This window comes from Mobula birostris, unplaced genomic scaffold (assembly GCF_030028105.1).
Source record: "Mobula birostris isolate sMobBir1 unplaced genomic scaffold, sMobBir1.hap1 scaffold_420, whole genome shotgun sequence".
Lineage (NCBI taxonomy): Eukaryota > Metazoa > Chordata > Chondrichthyes > Myliobatiformes > Myliobatidae > Mobula > Mobula birostris.
The window spans coordinates 40,343-63,879 of NW_027277297.1; the positions used below are offsets into that span (position 1 = coordinate 40,343).

General features: G+C 52.2%; 1 protein-coding gene across 1 annotated transcript in view; it reads left to right on the forward strand.

Annotated features, from left to right (window-relative positions):
* Positions 1-247: 247 nt before the first annotated feature.
* The window catches only part of LOC140193180 (cytosolic 10-formyltetrahydrofolate dehydrogenase-like), a 57,019-nt gene continuing 33,729 nt past the window's right edge, over positions 248-23,537 (forward strand). The window contains exons 1-10 of the mRNA XM_072250585.1: positions 248-409; positions 564-689; positions 3,071-3,162; positions 6,495-6,642; positions 10,758-10,877; positions 13,014-13,141; positions 13,630-13,780; positions 15,310-15,380; positions 16,837-16,942; positions 23,179-23,266. Of these exons, the coding sequence (XP_072106686.1) occupies positions 248-409; positions 564-689; positions 3,071-3,162; positions 6,495-6,642; positions 10,758-10,877; positions 13,014-13,141; positions 13,630-13,780; positions 15,310-15,380; positions 16,837-16,942; positions 23,179-23,266 (1,192 nt within the window). The remainder of the gene's footprint in view (positions 410-563; positions 690-3,070; positions 3,163-6,494; positions 6,643-10,757; positions 10,878-13,013; positions 13,142-13,629; positions 13,781-15,309; positions 15,381-16,836; positions 16,943-23,178; positions 23,267-23,537) is intronic.

Consider the following 23,537-nt stretch of genomic DNA (forward strand, 5'->3'; position numbering starts at 1 on the left):
TCTGAGGTTACCTGTTCTCAGGTTTCTGTCTTCTGTCCGAAGGAAGGGGAGAGAAGGGAGAATGTCTGGGGTGGATGATTCTGCCGACTGTTTTACCGAGGCAGCTAGAAATGTGGACAAAGGCCGTGGAGGGACGGCTGCTTTCTGTGATGGTCTGGGTTGTGTCTGCCATGATCTGAATGGATGGGTGGGGTGGGGTACGTGCTAAAGACCTGTTTCCTTTCCTGTGGCTGCTCAGAGCAACGTGATGAGTTGTTCCTTCCTTCTGTTCCAGAAGCTGACGTTTTTTGGCTCAACGCTCCTCGACAGTGCACCTCCCCAGGGGCAGACTCTGGAGATCCCTGGAGCTCATAGGCCCGCTGTCGTGGCCAGGAATGGACTGGTCCTCTTTGGCAATGACGGGAAAATGGTAATGAGACTTTGCGTTGGAAAACTCTAGCATCTAGCGGGGGTGAGGGGGGCCTGCAGGGAAGGGCAGAACTCATCAAAGTGTTTGCCAGAGATCACCCGCTGTTTCATCCCAGTATCTGGTTAGCTGCTCAGAGATTTTGGTTGTTTTTCAGCTGTTGGTGAAAAACCTCCAGTTTGAAGATGGGAAGATGATTCCAGCCTCAAAGTACTTCTCCTCCACTGAGAGCTCCTCGCTGGAGTTAACTGAAGAAGAGAAGAAGATCAAAGAGGAAATTCGAGTAAGTGATTCAAAAGCTCAGAGTGACACAGTACAGTCAGGAATTTGGCATGGTAGTGTGTCCGTGTAGTCTAATATGCTGGACCACTGTTCCTGTTTCCTGGGCAGGACACGATAGCGTAATTGTTAACATAACACTATTACAGCACCAGTGACTTGGGTAAATTTCCTGCTGCTGTCTATAAGGAATTTGTACGTTCTCCTCATGCCTGCATGGGTTTCCTCTGGGTGCTCCGATTTCCTCCCAGTGTGGAGGGAGCCTCACTCTGTGTCTGACCCCGGGAGTGTGTGATGGGACAGTGTGGAGGGAGCTTCACCCTGTGTCTGACACCAGGAGTGTGTGATGGGACAGTGTGGAGGGAGCCTCACTCTGTGTCTGACCCCAGGAATGTGTGATGGGACAGTGTGGAGGGAGCCTCACTCTGTGTCTGACCCCGGGAGTGTGTGATGGGACAGTGTGGAGGGAGCCTCACTCTGTGTCTGACCCCAGGAATGTGTGATGGGACAGTGTGGAGGGAGCCTCACTCTGTGTCTGACCCCAGGAATGTGTGATGGGACGGTGTGGAGGGAGCCTCACTCTGTGTCTGACCCCAGGAATGTGTGATGGGACAGTGTGGAGGGAGCCTCACTCTGTGTCTGACCCCAGGAGTGTGTGATGGGACAGTGTGGAGGGAGATTCACTCTGTGTCTGACCCCTTTTTTTTTTTTTATTTTAACAAAATTCTTTATTACAAATGTCGGTGCTATACAATATTTACAAACCCAGTGAATAACACATTTACTACACTACAAACAGACAATACATGTTAAACCAATATATTGCCATCCTCGTCAATGATGGCATTTACACCCCGCGGAGCCCAACGGTCCCGGAACATCTCGACGGTCGCCGTGGACTGTGCGTATTCCTTTTCAATGTTCACCCGGGCTCGAACATACCCCCTAAACATAGCCAGGCAGTCCGCCCGGGGAGAACCTCCTGCCACCCTTTTCCAGGAGCCACGGATGGCAATTTTTGCCAGCCCCAGGAGCAAGTTGACAAGGACATCCTCATCCCTCTGTGCCCCCCTCCTTACTGGATGACCATATATGAATAGGGTGGGACTGAAATGCAACCAGAAGGCGAGAAGCAGCCCACGCAAATACGCGAAAAGGGGCTGCAGCCTCACACACTCCACGTACATATGGTACACGGTCTCCTCCAGCCCGCAGAAGTGACACGCGGCTGGGAGATCCGTGTACAAACTAAAGAACTTATTGCAGGGCACCGCTTTATGCAGCACCCTCCAGCCGAGATCCCCAAGGTGCATGGGAAGGACTCCCTTGTAGAGGGACTTCCACTGGGGACCCCCCTCACCTCCAGGTGGAAAGACCGACCGCCATGGCGTGTCGGGACGGTGGACAAATGCTAGGAAGTGGAGGGTGTGGAGCAGCAGCCCGTAAAGGTACCTCCTGCCTGCATCCCTAAATGGGATTGTGGGTGTTGATGAAAGACGGCTCAAGTTGTGTGGATTCGTCTCTCGGGTAAGGCTGCGGGGCCTGGGCCCGACGAGCAGCTCAGCCCGAGTCGTTCCACACACCTGAGCCGCACTGACATCCGTTGAGACAGGGCAAGGGTCGGCCAGGACCCCGCCCTCTGCCAGAGGAGGGGATTCCCGGCCTGAGGCAACCATGTTCCAGACTCTCAGTAGGTCCTGATAGAAGCCGGGCAGCCTCTGCAAAGCAGCACGGCTGACGCCCGCCGGTGGTAGCTGCATATCTTCGGCAAGACAGCAGCCCCTCCGGAGGAAGAAAGTCGCCAACACGTGCCACCTGGGAGGGTGCTCGGCGTACAGGAATCTCTGCAGCGTCCTGAGGCGGAGAGCCGCCAGTCGTGTGCGTACACACACCAGCGACTGTCCGCCCTCTCCTTCTGGGAGACTCAGAACCGCTGCAGAGACCCAGTGCTTCCTGTTTCCCCAGAAGAAGTCCACTAGCTTCCTCTGCATTCTTGCGACGGGACAGTGTGGAGGGAGCCTCACTCTGTGTCTGACCCCAGGAATGTGTGATGGGACGGTGTGGAGGGAGATTCACTCTGTGTCTGACCCCAGGAATGTGTGATGGGACAGTGTGGAGGGAGCCTCACTCTGTGTCTGACCCCAGGAGTGTGGCTTTGGAAGTTTCAAGGTAAAAAAAAAACCCCTTACAGTTGGCACACATCAAAGTTGTTGGTGAACGCAGCAGGCCAGGCAGCATCTCTAGGAAGAGGTACAGTCGACGTTTCAGGCCGAGACCCTTCGTTGTGTACTTTGGAGGGTGTCATGGTCTGGTGGAACCCCTCTGATGCTGTGTCCTACCTTTCCTCACCACGTTTAACGTTGTTCCGTATGTCCTTGCTTCCAGGCTGTTTGGAAAGGCATACTTTCCAACGTGGCAGAAATCGTGGAAACGACTGATTTCTTCAAATCTGGAGCTGCGTCGATGGATGTGGTCAGGTAACGCTTCCGCCATTGTTCACGGGAGCCCCTTCATATTCAGAACCCCTGCGAGTCACAGTCATGGAAAAGCAAAACTGATCAGAAATCTTTTTATTAGGATTTTGTTTTGTTTGTTTGTGTGATCAAGGTGGATTGTGATGTATCTAGGAGCTGGTGCAGAGGGTAGAACCATTACTACATAGCTCCAGAGTCCCCTGTTTGATCCCAGCCTTCAGCACTGTCTGTGTGGAGTTTGCATGTTCTTCCTGTGACCATGAGAGTTTTGAAAGTTCAATGTAAATTTATTATCAAAGGACATTTTTTATGCTCCCTTGAGATTCATGTCCTCGCAGGGAGCCACAAAACAAAGAAACCCAATAGAACCCATGAAATGTGCAGAGGGATAAAACCGTGCGAACAGTGAACTAAGCAGATAGCACTCAGACATGCAGTTCACTACAGAGAGTGCCCAGTCAGCCTTCACTGCAGCTGATTCAGAAGCCGGTTAGTTGCAGGCCACTGCCTCAGTTCAGCAGAGAGACGAGGTCGCCTCACAGAACACCTCACTCTTGTCTGCATTACGTTCCACCCTGCCATTTTCAGCCCATTTTCTCAGCTGGTTCAGATCCCAGTGCAAGGTAAAGCGATGACAGAATGCAGAATAGAGTGTTACAGTTACAGAGGCAGTGCATTGCAGGCAGACAGTAATGTGCATTGTGGGGTGGAGTCCTTCACACTGTAGTAGGTCACCAATTGTCATCCATGATGATACATCTTGACTTCTTGAGACAGAGGTGGGGAGGCCTGAGTCCATGATAGACCCCCGGACTGAGTCCATGATAGCCCCCCGGACTGAGTCCATGATAGACCCCCGGACTGAGTCCATGATAGCCCCCCGGACTGAGTCCATGATAGCCCCCTGGACTGAGTCCATGATAGACCCCCGGACTGAGTCCATGATAGCCCCCCGGACTGAGTCCATGACCTTCTGCGGCCTCTTGTATTTCTGTGAATGAGAACTGCCATGTCAGGCCATGATGGAGCCAGTCAGGGTACATCCTACAGTGTACCTCTGGACATTTGTCAGAGAATAAATTGGAGGGCTACAGAGAGATGAGGAGGGGGTACGGGCCTGATGGATTACTCCATGGAAGCAGGCATGGATCCAATGGGCAGAATGGCCTACATGTGTTAATGAGCAGGCAGGCCTCTTCTGTACCAGATGAGGATAGACCCAGCACCAGCTTGTGGGGAAGGCACTCCATTTCACTAAGAAACCCCCCAAGGTATGCGGCAGCCTCTTTGGAGAGGGAGAAGAACATGAAGATGGCCAGAATGAAGCATTGTAAGTGTGGACTAACCAGGGTTTTACAGAGCTGCACCGTTACCTCGCGGTCCTCGAACTCACTTGCTGCACAGTAAGCACCCACTGACCTCAGTTACACTGGCTTTACCGTGACGGAACGGCCATGTAGTGGTTGGTGCAACACTTCACAATTCATTACCCGCCACTGTCTGTGAGGAGATTGTACGTTCTCCCCATGACCGCGTGGGTTTCCTCCAGGTTCCTCCCACAGTCCCAAGGCGTGCAAGTTAGGGTTAGCAAGTTGTGGGCAAACTAAGTGGGTGCCAGAAGCATGGGGATACTTGCGGGCTGCCCAGCACAATCCTCCCTGGTTTGATTTGATGTACACAACATATTACACTGTATATTTTGAGATGTTGTCACAAAATCATCAATATTTGAAGAGAATCAGGAGTGAGCACAGATACAGAGACTCCCGGCACTGATACGTCAACCCTCCGAGTCACTGTACCCAAAGCAAAACGCATTGTCTGCTGGGAAAGTGAGACAGAGCACAGAGGATCTGGAATCGCTCGGCAGGTCAGATGACAAGTGATGGAGTGACAGAGGTAGTGAAAGGTCATTGACGTAGATTAACCTGGACCGTTCTCTCTGCTGTGGCTCTGGCTCGCTGTGTTTGATGTTACGCTGAAGGTCTGCAAACTTCATGCAACATTTCTACCAGGAATGATAAACATTACCCTTTGTCCTTTGATTTGTTTTTCGATGAATCATTCATCAGATTCTTGCATTAACTTGTTAATTATAATCTGATGAGTCCACTGCACCTTCACAGGGGCAAGGTTGCTGTGAAAGTTCTTCCTGCAGTAAAGATGTGATACAGGTTTAGGAAGCTGAAATCTCTTGTGTTAATACTGAACTTTACACTGTGTCTATAAACAAGGAAGAAATGTTTGTGAGGGCAAATCAGATCAAATTCAACGACAGTGATAAGGATTTGCTTTATTTGTCACGTGTACATCCAGCTGTCGAAGCGTAGAGTAGAATGTATTGCTTGCGACCAGTGTCTGAAGGTGTGCAGGGGGCAGACGACAGGATCGCATCACACTTCCAGCACCAACAAAGCATGCCCACAACTTACTAATCCTTGCTAACCATACATCTTTGGACTGGTGGAAGGAAGCTGGAGGACTCGAAGGAAACCACACACCATCATGGGGAGAACGTACAAACTCCTTACAGAAAGTGTTGGGGATTGAATTGCAATCAGTGTTGGCTGGCATCGTAGGCTGATTGCACTAACCAACACACTGCCATTCCATCGGGTCTGCTCCACCATTCCTCTGTGACTGATCCATTTCCCTCTCAACCCCATTCTCCCGCCTTCTCCCCGTAACCTTTCACACCCTGACTAATGAAGAACCTATCAACTTCCATCTGAAATACACCCAGTGATGTGGCCTCCACAACTGCCTGGGGTAACAAATTCCATAGATCCATCTCCCTGGGGTATCGAATTCCATAGGTTCATCACCCTCTGATTAAAGAAATTCTTCCCTATCTCTGTTCTGAATGAACGTCTCCGGTTCTAGACTCCTGCACCAAAGGAAACGTCCTCTCCACATCTATCTAGGCCTTTCAACATTCGATAGGTTTCAATGAGATTCTGCCTCCCTATTCTGCTGAATTCCAGCAGGTACAGGACCATAGCCTTCAATCTCTGCTCATGATAACCCTTTCATTCATTCTCGTGAACCTCCTCTGAACCCTCTCCGATATTCTCCTTCTGAAAATCCAAGTACATAACATCCACCCATTCTCCTTTGAATCTCCTGCTTGTTATCTCTTCAAAGGATTTCTTAGGCAAGATTTCATGTGCAGTGAATGTGTCATTGGCCTCAACATCCAACACTGTCTGAGGATGTGCTGGTTATAGCCACAAGTGTCAGTATGTTTCCAACACCAACATATCTTGTCCACCTGTCAATAACCCTGGTGTGGTCAGAACCCGACTGTTTCTAACTGAGTCTCCTTGTTGCTGTAGGCTGGTGGAAGAAATCAGGCTGAAATGCAATGGTCTTCAACTGCAGAACGAAGATGTCTACATGGCCACAACCTTCGAGGACTTCATGCAGATGATCGTGAGAAAGTTCCGGGGCGAGGATGAGGAAGAGGAGATGGTGATAGACTACGTACGTGGAGTTTCCATTAATATGTCGGGAAACAGTTTCCATGTCCAACTCATCAATGGCCCAAAAAACACGTAAAATAGAAATAGCTTAAGATGATAAGTTGGCAGTGCCAAGGAAAGACCGTGGAGCCAGAGGGCACTACAACACAGATGCAAGACCTTCAGCCCATCTAGCTTGTGACAAGCTATCATTCTGTGTCATTCCATTCACCTGCGTCTGGACCAGTGGTTGACACACCCCTCCCATCCATGTACATATCCGAACCTCTCTCTCACCACCCTGAGTGAAGAGTTTCCCCTTAAACGTTTCACCTTCCACCCTTTACCTATGACCTCTAGTCTTACCAAATCTCAAAGGCAAAGCTTGCTTGAACTTACCCTATCTATACCCCTCATAATTTTATATAGCTCTATCAAATCTCCTCTTAATCTATTTCTCGAGCAATAAAAGGTTCCTTCTGATCACCCCGCCCCGTCTGTGCCAAACCAGAAAATGATTTGTGAGCACTTTTGAATCATAGATTGTTCTATATACAGAAATGATCCCAACCCAATCCAACTTACCCTCGATCACCACTCCTGTCAATAGCCCACCCAGTCTTTACCCATTACCCCCTCACTCTTCAATATGTCCTCACTCTTCATTACCCCCTCACTCTTCATTACCCCATCACTCTTCAATACCCCCTCATTCTTCATTACCCCCTCACTCTTCATTACCCCCTCATCACTCTTCATTACCCCATCACTCTTCATTACCCCCTCATCACTCTTCATTACCCCATCACTCTTCAATACCCCCTCACTCTTCAATACACCCTCATGCTTCATCACCCCATCATTCTTCAATACCCCCTCAACTCTTTAATACACCCTCACTCTTCAATACCCAGTGCATCAGACAAGGTCTGCTAGGGTAGGAGACTAGGACATATCGTTGAAACATTCTGAATTATCCACGGCCTCAGAGTTGCAACTGAAGAAGGTCTTTCCCCTGTCTGGGGGGGAAGTGGTCAAGGACCAGGGGCACAGTCTGAGAATAACAGGTCAACTGTTTAGTACAGAGATAGTGAGAACTGTTTTCATTCAAAGGGTGGCAAGTCACTGGAACTCTCTACCCCGGAGGGATGTGGAATCTCTGAGTTTAGTTAAGACAGATTTCTGGGCACAAAGTGAAGTGAGGGGTGTGGGGAGGGCAGCAAATCATAAAAACAAGAGATCCTGCAGACGCTGGAAATCCAGAGTAACACGCACAAAGTGCTGGAGGAACTCAGCAGGTCAGGCAGCATCTATGGAGGGGAATAAACAGTCGACAATTCTGGACGAGACACTTCATCCTGATGAAAGGACAGGGGTTGTGCTGGACAGCAGAGCCGAGGTGGAAGGTCTGCTTTGATGAATGGGGAGGGGAAACAGGAAGGGCCGAGTGGCCTGGTCCACTCCAGTTCTTATATTAAAGGGGTCACTGGATGAACTCATGCCTTTGTGGTGTCTCCTGGTTTTGGGGAAGGCAGGCCCTCACACCCAGGAACACGAGGTCACAGGTGCTTGTCTGCTGTCTCCCTCCGAGTTCCCTGCCCCTAGCTTCTCCTGTCTGTCTCTGTGATGTGGGCAACGACAGTGACTAGCACTTGTTCCTGTCCTTGAGAAGGTGGGGGGTGAGTCACCCCCTTGGACTGCTGCAGCCCCTCTGGTCCCACAGCCCTGGTGCAGAGGTCTCAGGGTTTCAACCCAAAGACAATTAAATGGTGATATACCCTCACTATCTCAGGTACCTAATGAAATAGCCACTGAATGTACATCCATGGCCTTGTGCTTCTGTAAACCATCTCCTTCAAAGTGCGATGTGTGGCACATTCAGACATGCTCTTCTGCATCCCACTGTTGTGACACATGGTTATTTGAGTCACTGTCAGCTTCTAGAGATTATTGTGTGTGAAGATCCCAGGAGATCAGCAGTTTCTGAGATACTCAAACCACCCCGTCTGGCACCAACAATCATTGCACAGTTAAAGTCACTTAGATCACATTTCTTCCCCATTCTGATGTTTGGTTTGAACAACATCTGAATCTCTTGACCATGTCTACATGCTTCTATGCATTGAGTTGCTGCCACGTGATTGGCTGATTAGATATTTCCATTAACGAGCTGGAGTACAGGTGGACCTAATAAAATGGCCACTGAGTCTTTCCAAGTGTGTGCACCTCAGAGGAGGACCTGTGGCTGGGGTACTGACCAGACCCCTGCTGCCCTTGTTCTTGTTGAGTTGGAGACTGCAGATTTCAGAGGTGCTGCCAAAGAAGTTTTGGATGGTAGCTGCAGAACAAAGAGATATGGTGGGTTCTTGTTGGAGATGTCCTGCCCTTTGTGTGAGGTGAGTGGTCTGGTCACTTTATGCCCATGGAGGAGGGTTGTCCTGGTCTTGCCACACGGGGCTTTATTCTCCAATTTAAATCTCACGCAATCATATTTGCTGATAAGACCATAATAACAGAATTAGGCCATTCAGCCCATAGAGTCTGCTCCATCATTCCATCATGGCTGATTCATTATCCTTCTCAAGCATATTCTCCTGTCTTCTTCTCATAGCCTTTCACACCCTGACTAATCAAGAACCTATCAACCTTCACTTTAAATATACCCAATGGCCTCCACAGCCACCTGTGGCAATAAATTCCACAGATTTACCACCCCTTGGATAAAAAAAAATCCCTCCTTAACGATGTCCTAAAGGGTTATAATGTATGATGAGAGGAGAAAGAAGAGAGAAAGTCGGGGGTGGGTGGGGTCTTTGATGACGCCAGCTGGTTTCCCGAGGCAGTGAGAAGTGTAGACGGTGGAGGGGAGGCTGGTTTCCCGAGGCAGTGAGAAGTGTAGACGGTGGAGGGGAGGCTGGTTTATCGAGGCAGTGAGAAGTGTAGACGGTGGAGGGGAGGCGGGTTTCCCGAGGCAGTGAGAAGTGTAGACGGTGGAGGGGAGGCTGGTTTCCCGAGGCAGTGAGAAGTGTAGACGGTGGAGGGGAGGCTGGTTTCCCGAGGCAGTGAGAAGTGTAGACGGTGGAGGGGAGGCTGGTTTCCCGAGGCAGTGAGAAGTGTAGACGGTGGAGGGGAGGCTGGTTTCCCGAGGCAGTGAGAAGTGTAGACGGTGGAGGGGAGGCTGGTTTATCGAGGCAGTGAGAAGTGTAGACGGTGGAGGGGAGGCGGGTTTCCCGAGGCAGTGAGAAGTGTAGACGGTGAAGGGGAGGCTGGTTTCCCGAGGCAGTGAGAAGTGTAGACGGTGGAGGGGAGGCTGGTTTCCCGAGGCAGTGAGAAGTGTAGACGGTGGAGGGGAGGCTGGTTTATCGAGGCAGTGAGAAGTGTAGACGGTGGAGGGGAGGCGGGTTTCCCGAGGCAGTGAGAAGTGTAGACGGTGGAGGGGAGGCTGGTTTCCCGAGGCAGTGAGAAGTGTAGACGGTGGAGGGGAGGCTGGTTTCCCGAGGCAGTGAGAAGTGTAGACGGTGGAGGGGAGGCTGGTTTCCCGAGGCAGTGAGAAGTGTAGACGGTGGAGGGGAGGCTGGTTTCCCGAGGCAGTGAGAAGTGTAGACGGTGGAGGGGAGGCTGGTTTATCGAGGCAGTGAGAAGTGTAGACGGTGGAGGGGAGGCGGGTTTCCCGAGGCAGTGAGAAGTGTAGACGGTGAAGGGGAGGCTGGTTTCCCGAGGCAGTGAGAAGTGTAGACGGTGGAGGGGAGGCTGGTTTCCCGAGGCAGTGAGAAGTGTAGACAGTGGAGGGGAGGCTGGTTTCCCGAGGCAGTGAGAAGTGTAGACGGTGGAGGGGAGGCTGGTTTCCCGAGGCAGTGAGAAGTGTAGACGGTGGAGGGGAGGCTGGTTTCCAGAGTTCTCTGCAGTTTCCTGCGCCCATGGGCAGAGCAGTTGCCGTACCAAACCATAATGCATCCGGATGGGATGCTGTCTAAGGTGCATTGATACAAATTGGTGAGGGTCAACAGGGACGTGCTGAATTACTTTAGCCTCCTGAGGAAGTAGAGATGAGGTGGGCTGATCTGGAGTTCCGGTCTCAGACGTAGACACCAGAGGGCTAATTTGATTTAACTTGTTGCTGATTTTCTGGGATTACAGATTGAAATGAACGTTAACAACATGACGATCCGCATGCCCCACCAAGCCTTCATCAACGGAGAGTTTGTTGACGCAGAAGGAGGGAATTGGTACCACTCTATCAATCCGACCGATGGCTCGGTGAGTCCGTGGCACAGCCTTCCATCAGAACCCATTTGGAGAGAGTCATGGAGCCCTGCAGCACAGAAACAGGCCCTTCAGCCCATCTAGTCAGGGCTGAACTGTTATTCTGCCTGATCCCACTGACCCATTCCTGGATAATAGCTCTCATACCCTTCCCATCCTTGTACTTATCCAAACTTCTCTTAAATGTAGATATCAAACCCACATCCAACACTTCCACTGGCAGCTCAATGCAGAAAGAGAGAGAGGGAGAGCCTGAGACTGAGACGGGGATAGAAAGATTCTCCAACCATGCTCCCCATTCCCTCTATCCCTCATGTGCTATTTCACTCTCTGACTCACTCTATCATCTCCTCTCAGTTCCTATCCCAAACTCTCATCTTTCTCCCTTCCTCCCTCTCTCCTCGTCTCTTTTTCTGTTTCTCTCTGTTTTCTCACTGCCGATCTCCCTGTTTCTATCTCTCTCTCTCCCTGTCTCTCTCTCTCTCTCTCTCTCTGGCTCTCTGTTTCTATCTCTCCTTCCCTTTGCTGCCTTCTCTTACTGTTTCTCTGTCTCTCTCTCTGTTTCATAGAAACATAGAAAATAGGTGCAGGAGTAGGCCATTTGGCCCTTTGAGCCTGCACCGCCATTTATTATGATCATGGCTGATCATCCAACTCAGAACCCTGTACCAGCCTTCCCTCCATACCCCCTGATCCCTTTAGCCACAAGGGCCATATCTAACTCCCTCTTAAATATAGCCAATGAACTGGCCTCAACTGTTACCAGATTGATTCCTGGGATGGCAGGACTTTCATATGAAGAAAGACTGGATGAACTAGGCTTGTACTCGTTGGAATTTAGAAGATTAAGGGGGGATCTGATTGAAACGTATAAAATCCTAAAGGGATTGGACAGGCTAGATGCAGGAAGATTGTTCCCGATGTTGGGGAAGTCCAGAATGAGGAGTCACAGTTTGAGGATAAAGGGGAAGTCTTTTAGGACTGAGATTAGGAAAAACTGCTTCACACAGAGAGTGGTGAATCTGTGGAATTCTCTGCCACAGGAAACAGTTGAGGCCAGTTCATTGGCTATATTTAAGAGGGAGTTAGATATGGCCCTTGTGGCTAAAGGGATCAGTGGGTATGGAGGGAAGGCTGGTGCAGGGTTCTGAGTTGGATGATCAGCCATGATCATAATAAATGGTGGTGCAGGCTCAAAGGGCCGAATGGCCTACTCCTGCACCTATTTTCTATGTTTCTATGTTTCTATGTTTCCTGTGGCAAAGAATTCCACAGATTCACCACTCTCTGTGTGAAGAAGTTTTTCCTAATCTCGGTCCTAAAAGGCTTCCCCTTTATCCTCAAATTGTGTCCCCTCGTTCTGGACTTCCCCAACATTGGGAACAATCTCCCTGCATCTAGCCTGTCCAATCCCTTTAGGATTTTATATGTTTCAACAAGATCCCCCCTCAATCTTCTAAATTCCAGCGAGTATGAGCCTAGTTCATCCAGTCTTTCTTCATATGAAAGTCCTGCCATCCCAGGAATCAATCTGGTGAACCTTCTTTGTACTCCCTCTATGACAAGGATGTCTTTCCACAGATCAGGGGACCAAAACTGCACACAATACTCCAGTTGTGGTCTCACCAAGGCCTTGTACAATTGCAGTAGTACCTCCCTGCTCCTGTACTCGAATCCTCTTGCTATGAATGCCAGCATACCATTCGCCTTTTTCACCACCTGCTGTACTCTCTTTTCCCTCTCTTTCACTCCCCTCTGTCTGTCTGTCTCTGTCTTTGTCTGTTTCTCTCTGTTTTCACACTGCCTATCTCTCTGTTTCTATCCCTCTCTCTGTCTGTCTCTGTCTCTGTTTCTATCTCTCTCTCTCTGTCTCTCTCTCTCTTTGTTTCTCTTCCGGTTTCCCTCTCTGTCACTCCCCCCACTCTCTGTTTCTCTCTCAGCCTCCCTCTCTCTTCCAGTTTCTCTCTGTTTATCGCTGTCTCTTTCTCTCTCTCTCTCCATCTGTCTCTCGGTCTCTCTCACTCTCTGTCTCGCCCACCACCCTCTCTCTGTCTCTCTGTCTACCTCCCTGCCCTTCTCTCACACGTTGTCTCCCCTGCCTCTCTCACCCTCTCCGTGTCTCTGCCCCAGGTGATCTGCAAGGTGTCCCTGGCCCAGGTCTCTGATGTGGACAAGGCAGTGTCCGCAGCCAGAGAAGCCTTCGAGACTGGCGAGTGGGGGAAGATGAACCCCAGGGACCGGGGCAGACTCATCTACAGGTAAACAGATGACTGAAGTGACAGGTTGCTGCAGAGGTCACGGGAGCCTCTACTCCGATGTTTTATGGCGAAGGAACTGGGTATCAGGAACTGCCCTGAGTTGAAGCTGGTGCTGACCGCAGGGACTTTGCCAAAAAACTGCCAGAGGGTGGTGAATTTGTGGAATTTATTGCCATAGGACCAGAGGACACAGCCTCAGAATAAAGGAACATCCATTTAGAAGAGATGAGGAGGAATTTCTTTAGCCAGAGGGTGGTGAGCCCATGGAATTCATTACCACAGACGGCTGTGGAGGAAAGTCATTGGGTATGTTTAAAACAGAGGTTGATAGGTTTTTGATTAGTCAGGGAGTCAAAAGTTATGGGGAGAAGGCAGGAGAATGGGGTTGAGAGGGATAATAAATCAGCCATGATGGAACAGTAGAGCAGACTCGATGGGCTCAATGGCCTAATTCTGGTCCTATGTCTTATGGTTTGAATCTCCCCCAGACTGGCGGATTTGATGGAGGAACACCAGGAGGAATTGGCGACGATTGAAGCCATTGACTCAGGCGCCGTCTACACCCTGGCACTGAAAACGCACGTGGGCATGTCCATCCAGACTTTCCGCTACTTCGCCGGATGGTGTGACAAGATCCAGGTGTGTGGGGCTCTAGCCTGCAGCCGCTGAACCACCCACAGTGAAACCCGCACTGACTCCAGCACACAGTGGCACAGTGGCTCGCAGATAAGCACTGGCACAGCTCTGTATGCTGGCAAACTGGCTCACAGTGGCGCACTGGCACAGTTCTGTACGCTGGCACACTGGCTCACAGATAAGCACTCGCACATCTCTGTACGCTGGCTCACAGATGAGCACTGGCACCACTCTGTTTGCGGGCACACTGGCTCACAGTTAAGCACTGGCACAGCTCTGTATGCCAGCAAACTGGTTCACAGTGGTGCACTGGCACAGTTCTGTACGCTGGCACACTGGCTCACAGATGCGCACTGGCACCACTCTGTTTGTGGGCACACTGGCTCACAGTTAAGCACTGGCACAGTTCTGTATGCTGGCACACTGGCTCACAGATGCGCACTGGCACAGCCCCATTTGCAGGCACACTGGCTCACAGTTAAGCACTGGCACCGTTCTGTACACTGGCACACTGGCTCACAGTGGCACACTGGCAAGGGTACATAAGCACACACATATACAATCGGCATTGCCCATACATTGGCACACACATGTACGATAGGGCACATCAGGTCACCATTGCCCATACTCTGGCACACAACTGTACACTGATGCACCATAAACACCAGAACATACTTTTACACCTGTACCTCAGTACTGCAGAACTCCTGTAGCCTGTCACACATCAGCACATGGCTGTACACACTCACACGCGTGTACATAGCTCTGCACTCACACACATTTGCACACAGCTTTACACGATCACACGGGTGTGTACACAGCTGTACACACTCACTCTCATGTGTACAGAGCTTTACACAATCACACACATGCACAGCTTTACACAACCACATGCACGTGTACACAACTTTTCACAATCACACATGTGTGTACACAACTTTGCACAATCACACGTGTACATAGCTGTACACACTCGCACATGTACACAGCTGTACACAATCACACAATGTACAGAGCTGTATACAGTCACGTTCATGTGTACACAACCTTACACAATCACATGTGTGTGTACACAGCCATACACAGACACTTGTGTGTACGCAGCTGTACACACTCACACACTTGTGTATGCGCTGTATACAAGCATGCATGTGTGTACACAGCTGTATACCACTGCTTGCCTGTGCCTTCAGCAGGCAGGATACATTCTGACATAGGCCTGCATGCCCGCAGATCGCACATACCTGCACATATGTGCATCAATACACACCTGTACATTACCATGTGTATATGTGTATCCTACACACCTGGTCAATCTGTCCCCCAACACCTACACATACACACGTCGGCACAATTGCGTCAGGTGTGTACACATGTCGGTTTGCCCATGAGTACCCATCTAATCGGTGTGCCCGTGAGTACCCATCTACCTGCAGACCCGACTCGCTTGAGGTCCCCAGTCATCACCCAGGGCACCAGACCCACCCCTGCCCCTGAACATTGTGTGACACTGTCTCTACTTCCCCCCACAGGGATCCACCATCCCGATCAACCAGGCTCGGCCGAATCGCAACCTAACCTTCACCAGGAGGGAGCCCATTGGGTAAGAACAGCCAACAGTGCAGTACAGCACAGGCCATTTAGCCCACACTGTCGTGCCAGCCTTTTAACCTATTCCAAGATCAATCTGGCCCTTCCTTCCTCCATTTTTCTATTATCCATGTGCCTATGTAAGAGATTCTTAAATGTCCCTAATGTATCTGCCTCTACTACTCCAACACCACCACCCCCTACCGGTAGGGCATTCCACACACCCACTACTGCCTCTATAAAAAGCCTCTTCCCTCTCACCCCCCCCCTTCTCCCCTCCCCTATCCCTCCTCCCCCTCTCGCCCCGTCTCCTCACTCTCCCCGACCCCTTTCCCCTTTCTCCTTCCCCATCCCTCTTCCCTCTCTCCTTCCCCTCTCTCTGTTCTCCCTCGCCACAACCTCTTCTGTTCCAAGGAGAAGCTGCCCAGAATTTCAAGTCTCTCCGGGTAACTCTCATCCCTCGTTCCTGAGATCGCTTCAGTAAACCTTTCCAAACCCTCTCAGTCTTTACGCCTGCCCTACAGCGCTGTGCCCAGGCCAGGTCACTTTTGAGGATGGGTGGAGGGACAGGTAGTGTTGAGGAAGCAGGGAGTCTGCAGAAGGGCTGAGGCAGGTTGAGAGAACGAGCAGATGGAATCCAGTGTTGGGAAGTGTATGGTCATGCACTTTGGTAGAAGGAATGAAGTATACTATTTTCTAAAGGGGGAGAAAACTGGAAAATTGGAGGTGCAAAGGGACTTGGGGGTCCTTGTGCAGGATTCCTGAAAGGTTAACTTGCAGGTTGATGTGGTTGTGAGGGAGGCAAATAGCATTGCTGAGGCTTTGTAAGGCAATGGTCAGACTGCACGTGGAGCACTGTAAGCAGCTTCGGGGTTGGTGTTGGAGAGCATCCAGAGGACATCACGACAATGATCCCAGGAATGAAGGGGTTAACATGGCAGGAGCTTGTTATAGCTCTGGGCCTGTAATCACTGGAGTTTAGAAGAATGAGAGGAGAGCTCCTTGAAACCTATTGAATATTGGAAGGCCTAGATAGAGTGGACGTGGAGAGGATGTTTCCGATAGTGGCGGAGTTTAGGACCAGAAAGCACAGCCTCAGAACAGAGGGACATACCTTTAAAACAGAGATGGAGAGGAATATTTTGACCAGAGGGTGGTGAATCTGTGGAATTCATTGCCACAGATGACTGTGGAGGCTGTCATTGGGTATAGTTAAAGTGGAGGCTGATTGGTTTTTGATTAGTTAGGGCATTAATGTTTACAGGGAGAAGGCAGGAGAGTGGGGTTGAGAGGGGTAATAAATCAGCCATGATGGAATAGCAGAGCAGACTTGAAGGGCCAAATGGCCGATTCTGCTCCTGTTCTGTGCGGTCTTGGTTGTCCAGCTGTGGGCAAGACCATGTTCACCGTGGGCTGATTTTGGATCCAGCGCTGACCTCTGCTTTCTCCCGGCATCCCTCTGCCTTTAGCGTCTGTGGAATTGTGATCCCGTGGAACTACCCGCTGATGATGTTGGCGTGGAAGACGGCAGCCTGTCTCACTGCAGGTAACACCGTGGTCCTGAAGCCTGCACAGGTATGTAAGTCAGTAAATGGGGTTATCACTGTCACATGTAACGAGGTGCAGTGGGAAATTTGATGAACAAACCTGGAAGCCTGGTCCCACAGCAGCAGGTTCAGGAACAGTTATTCCCTTCAATCTTTCAGACCCTGAAGCAGCCAGCGCAACGTAAATCACTAGCTCACTGTAGGACCACTATCATCAAAATGGACCTCCTTTATTTTCTGTTCTGACTCATGTTTCCTTTCTTGTGATTGCTGCTTGTTTGACGCTCTGCGCCTGCAAAGCTGCTGCAAGTAAGTTTTTCATTGCAACTGTCCACAGATGGACACGTGCGTATAACAACAGAAACTGTTCCTTTCAAGCTGTGACCTGACTTACTGAGTTCCTCCAGCAGTTTGCTTGTGTGTTAACTTTTGGATTTTTTGTTCATGCAGATCAGATCTTTGCACAGAGCACTGAGGTAGAACAAGGGAAAACACTGACAGAATAAAGAATAAAGTGTTTCAGTCACAGAGAGAGTGCAGTGCAGGCAGGCAATGAGGTGCAACATCATGGTGAGATGGACTGTGATGTCCAGAGTCCGTCTGATTGCACTGGGGATCTGTTTGCTCATCGTCACTGTGCACAAGCACAGTTCGACAACTCAGGACAGGAGCAGGAAACACAGTCTGACCCATTCACCCCCCGCCTTCAGTCTGACACATTCACCCCCTCAGTCTGACCCAGTCACCCCCCTCATTCTGACAAATTCACCCCCCTCAGTCCGATCCATTTACCCCCCTAAGTCTGACCCATTAACCCCCTCAGTCTGACCCAGTCACCCCCCTGTCTGACCCAGTCACCCCCCTCAGTCTGACCCATTCACCCCCTCAGTCTGACCCAGTCACCCCCTCAGTCTGACCCATTCACCCCCCTCAGTCTGACCCATTTACCCCCCTCAGTCTGACCCATTAACCCCCTCAGTCTGACCCAGTCACCCCCCTCAGTCTGACCCAGTCACCCCCCTCAGTCTGACCCATTCACCCCCCTCAGTCTGACAAATTCACCCCCTCAGTCTGACCCAGTCACCCCCCTCAGTCTGACCCATTCACCCCCCTCAGTCTGACCCATTCAACCCCCCTTAGTCTGACCCATTCAACCCCCAGTCTGACCCATTCACCCCCTCAGTCTGACACATTCAACCCCTCAGTCTGATCCATTCACACCCTCAGTCTGACTCATTCACCCCCCCTCAGTTTGACCCATTCATCCTCCCCCTCAGTCTGACCCATTCACACCCTCAGTCTGACTCATTCATCCCCCCTCAGTCTGACCCATTCACCCCCCCTCAGTCTGACACATTCACCCCCTCAGTCTGACCTATTTACCCCCTCAGTCTGACACACTCACCCCCTCGGTCTGACCCAGCCACCCCCCTAGTCTGACCCATTCACCCCCCTCAGTCTGACCCATTCACCCCCCTCAGTCTGACACATTCACCCCCCCAGTCTGACCCATTCACCCCCCCCAGTCTGACCCATTCACCCTCCCTCAGTCTGACCCATTCACCCTCCCTCAGTCTGACCCATTCACCCTCTCAGTCTGACCCACTCACCCCCCTCAGTCTGACACATTCACCCCCCTCAGTCTGACACATTCACCCCCCCAGTCTGACCCATTCACCCTCCCTCAGTCTGACCCATTCACCCTCTCAGTCTGACCCATTCACCCTCCCTCTGTCTGACCCATTCACCCCCCCGTCTGACCCATTCACCCTCCCTCAGTCTGACCCATTCACCCTCCCTCAGTCTGACCCATTCACCCCCCCAGTCTGACCCATTCACCCCCCCAGTCTGACCCATTCACCCTCTCAGTCTGACCCATTCAACTCCCCTCAGTCTGATCATTCACCCCCTCAGTCTGACCCATTCACCCCCCCAGTCTGACCCATTCACCCTCTCAGTCTGACCCATTCACCCTCCCTCTGTCTGACCCATTCAACCCCCAGTCTGACCCAGTCACCCCCCTCCGTCTGACACATTCAACCCCCAGTCTGACCCAGTCACCCCCCTCAGTCTGACACATTCACCCCCCCAGTCTGACACATTCACCCCCTCAGTCTGACCCATTCACCCCCCTCAGTCTGATCCATTCACCCCCCCTTAGTCTGACCCATTCAACCCCCAGTCTGACCCATTCACCCCCTCAGTCTGACACATTCAATCCCTCAGTCTGACCCATTCACACCCTCAGTCTGACTCATTCACCCCCCCTCAGTTTGACCCATTCATTCTCCCCCTCAGTCTGACCCATTCACACCCTCAGTCTGACTCATTCATCCCCCCTCAGTCTGACTCATTCACCCCCCCCCTCAGTCTGACCCATTCACCACCCCTCAGTCTGACCTATTTACCCCCTCAGTCTGACACACTCACCTCCTCAGTCTGACCCATTCACCCTCTCAGTCTGACCCATTCACCCCCCCTCAGTCTGACACATTCACCCCCTCAGTCTGACCTATTTACCCCCTCAGTCTGACACACTCACCCCCTCAGTCTGACCCAGCCACCCCCCTAGTCTGACCCATTCACACCCTCAGTCTGACTCATTCACCCCCCGTCTGACCCATTCACCCCCCTCAGTCTGACCCATTCACCCCCCTCAGTCTGACACATTCACCCTCTCAGTCTGACACATTCACCCCCCTCTGTCTGACACATTCACCCCCCCCTCTGTCTGACCCATTCACCCCCCCAGTCTGACCCATTCACCCTCCCAGTCTGACCCATTCACCCCACTCAGTCTGACCCATTCACCCTCTCAGTCTGACACATTCACCCCCCCTCAGTCTGACCCATTCACCCCCCCAGTCTGACCCATTCACCCCCCCCAGTCTGACCCATTCACCCCCTCAGTCTGACACATTCAACCCCTCAGTCTGACCCATTCACACCCTCAGTCTGACTCATTCACCCCCCCTCAGTTTGACCCATTCATCCTCCCCCTCAGTCTGACCCATTCACACCCTCAGTCTGACTCATTCATCCCCCCTCAGTCTGACTCATTCACCCCCCCCTCAGTCTGACCCATTCACCCCCCCTCAGTCTGACCTATTTACCCCCTCAGTCTGACACACTCACCCCCTCAGTCTGACCCATTCACCCTCTCAGTCTGACCCATCCACCCCCCTCAGTCTGACCCATTCAGCCCCCCTCAGTCTGACACATTCACCCCCTCAGTCTGACCTATTTACCCCCTCAGTCTGACACACTCACCCCCTCAGTCTGACCCAGCCACCCCCCTAGTCTGACCCATTCACACCCTCAGTCTGACTCATTCACCCCCCGTCTGACCCATTCACCCCCCTCAGTCTGACCTATTCACCCCCCTCAGTCTGACACATTCACCCTCTCAGTCTGACACATTCACCCCCCTCTGTCTGACACATTCACCCCCCCAGTCTGACCCATTCACCCCCCCAGTCTGACCCATTCACCCCCCTCAGTCTGACCCATTCACCCCCCCAGTCTGACCCATTCACCCTCCCTCAGTCTGACCCATTCACCCCCCCAGTCTGACCCATTCACCCTCCCTCAGTCTGACCCATTCACCCCCCCAGTCTGACCCATTCACCCCCCTCAGTCTGACCCATTCAGCCCCCCTCAGTCTGACACATTCACCCCTCAGTCTGACCTATTTACCCCCTCAGTCTGACACACTCACCCCCTCAGTCTGACCCAGCCACCCCCCTAGTCTGACCCATTCACACCCTCAGTCTGACTCATTCACCCCCCGTCTGACCCATTCACCCCCCTCAGTCTGACCCATTCACCCCCCTCAGTCTGACACATTCACCCCCCTCAGTCTGACCCATTCACCCCCCCAGTCTGACCCATTCACCCTCCTCAGTCTGACCCATTCACCCTCCCAGTCTGACCCATTCACCCTCTCAGTCTGACCCATTCAACCCCCAGTCTGACCCAGTCACCCCCCTCAGTCTGACACATTCACCCCCCCAGTCTGACACATTCATCCCCTCAGTCTGACCCATTCACCCTCTCAGTCTGACCCATTCACCCCCCTCAGTCTGATCCATTCACCCCCCCTTAGTCTGACCCATTCAACCCCCAGTCTGACCCATTCACCCCCTCAGTCTGACACATGCACCCCCCCCTCAGTCTGACACATTCACCCCCTCAGTCTGACACATTCAACCCCTCAGTCTGACCCAGTCACCCCCCTCAGTCTGACACATTCACCTCCCCAGTCTGACACATTCACCCCCCCAGTCTGACCCAGTCACCCCCCTCAGTCTGACAAATTCACCCCCCCTCAGTCTGACCCAGTCACCCCCCTCAGTCTGATCATTCACCCCCTCAGTCTGACCCATTAACCCCCTCAGTCTGACCCATTCACCCCACTCAGTCTGACACATTCACCCCCCCAGTCTGACCCATTCACCCCCCCAGTCTGACCCATTCACCCTCTCAGTCTGACCCAGTCACCCCCCTCAGTCTGATCATTCACCCCCCTCAGTCTGACCCATTAACCCCCTCAGTCTGACCCATTTACCCCACTCAGTCTGACCCACTCACCCCCTCAGTCTGACCCATTTACCCTCCTCAGTCTGACCCATTCCCCCCACTCAGTCTGACCCATTTACCCCACTCAGTCTGACCCACTCACCCCTCAGTCTGACCCATTTACCCTCCTCAGTCTGACCCATTCCCCCCACTCAGTCTGACCCATTTACCCCCCTCAGTCTGACCATTTACCCCCCTCAGTCAGACCCATTCATCCCCCTCAGTCTGACCATCTACCCCGTTCAGTCTGACCATCTACCCCCCTCAGTCTGACCCATTCACCCCCCTCAGTCTGACCCATTCACCCTCCCTCAGTCTGACCCATTCACCCCCCTCAGTCTGACCCATTCACCCTCCCTCAGTCTGACCCATTCATCCCCACACTCTGACCCATCCACCCCCCTCAGTCTGACCCATTCACCCCCCTCAGTCTGACCCATTCACCCTCCCTCAGTCTGACCCATTCATCCCCACAGTCTGACCCATCCACCCCCCTCAGTCTGACCCATTCACCCCCCCGTCTGACCCATCCACCATCTGACCCATTCACCGCCTCAGTCTGACCCATTTACCCCTTCAGTCTGACCCATTCACCACCCTCAGTCTGACCCATTCACCCCCTCTCAGTCTGACCCATTCACCCCCCCTCAGTCTGACCCATTCACCCCCCGTCTGACCCATTCATCCCCTCAGTCTGACCCATTCACCCCCTCTCAGTCTGACCCATTCACCCCCCCTCAGTCTGACACATTCACTCCCCCATCTGACCCATTCATCCCCTCAGTCTGACCCATTCACCCCCTCTCAGTCTGACACATTCACCCCCCCTCTGTCTGACACATTCACCCCCCCAGTCTGACCCATTCACCCCCTGAGTCTGACCCATTCCCCCCCTCAATCTGACCCATTCACCCCCTCAGTCTGACCCATTCACCCCCACAGTCTGACCCATTCACCCCCCTCAGTCTGACCTATTCACCCCCCCCTCAGTCTGACCCATTCACACCCTCAATCTGACCCATTCACCCCCTCAGTCTGACCCATTTACCCCCCCTCAGTCTGACCCATTCACCCCCCCTCAGTCTGACCCACTCCCTGTGCTCACGGCCAATCTTCCACCTCAAAACCAGTCCACGGCCTGGCTCCATATCCTTTCACCCCTCGAACACCTAGAAAGTTACTGATCTCAGGGTTGAGTGAAATCCATAGAGTCACAGAGCACCACAGCCCAGAAACAGGCCCTTCAGCCCATCAGACAACCTGGCAGTGTGTCCCAAAGGTGAAAGGTGAGCTTAATTTGTCACAAGTACTCAACATCCAAACACGAAGTGAAATGGCGGGTGCCGGGGTCGTCCGGCAGTTGTTGTCACACTGCCAGCGCCATCATAGAATGCACACAAGTTACGAACCCTAACCGAACGACTCCGGAATGGGGTGCAAACCCGAGCACCCGGAGGAAACCCACAGGGTCATGGGGAGAACATACAAACTCCTTACGGACAGCAGTGGGAATCGAACCAGGGACACGGGCACTGAAAAGCATGACCTAACCAGTCCATGATCGTGCGCCCCAAAACGTCTCCTCAGATGACGCTGTGGGCTGTCCTGAATCCGATCGAGTAAATCCCCAACACACGGAGAGGCAGACAGTTACAGATGCCCATGATATCCCATCCATTCCCACAGGTGACTCCTTTGACGGCGCTGAAATTTGCAGAGCTGACAGTAAAGGCTGGATTCCCCAAGGGAGTTGTGAATATTTTACCTGGAGCTGGTAGGCACACAGTCCTTGTGGGAATATTATACACCATCCCTCAGTACCACCCCTCTCACAGTGTGACTCTCCCTCGGTACCACCCCTCCCTCAGTGTGACCCTCCCTCGGTACCACCCCTCCCACAGTGTGACCATCCCTCGGTACCACCCCTCCCACAGTGTGACCCTCCCCTCGGTACCACCCCTCTCACAGTGTGACCCTCCCTTGGTACCGTCCCTCCCACCACAGTGCGACCCTCCCTCGGTACCACCCCTCCCACAGCGTGACCC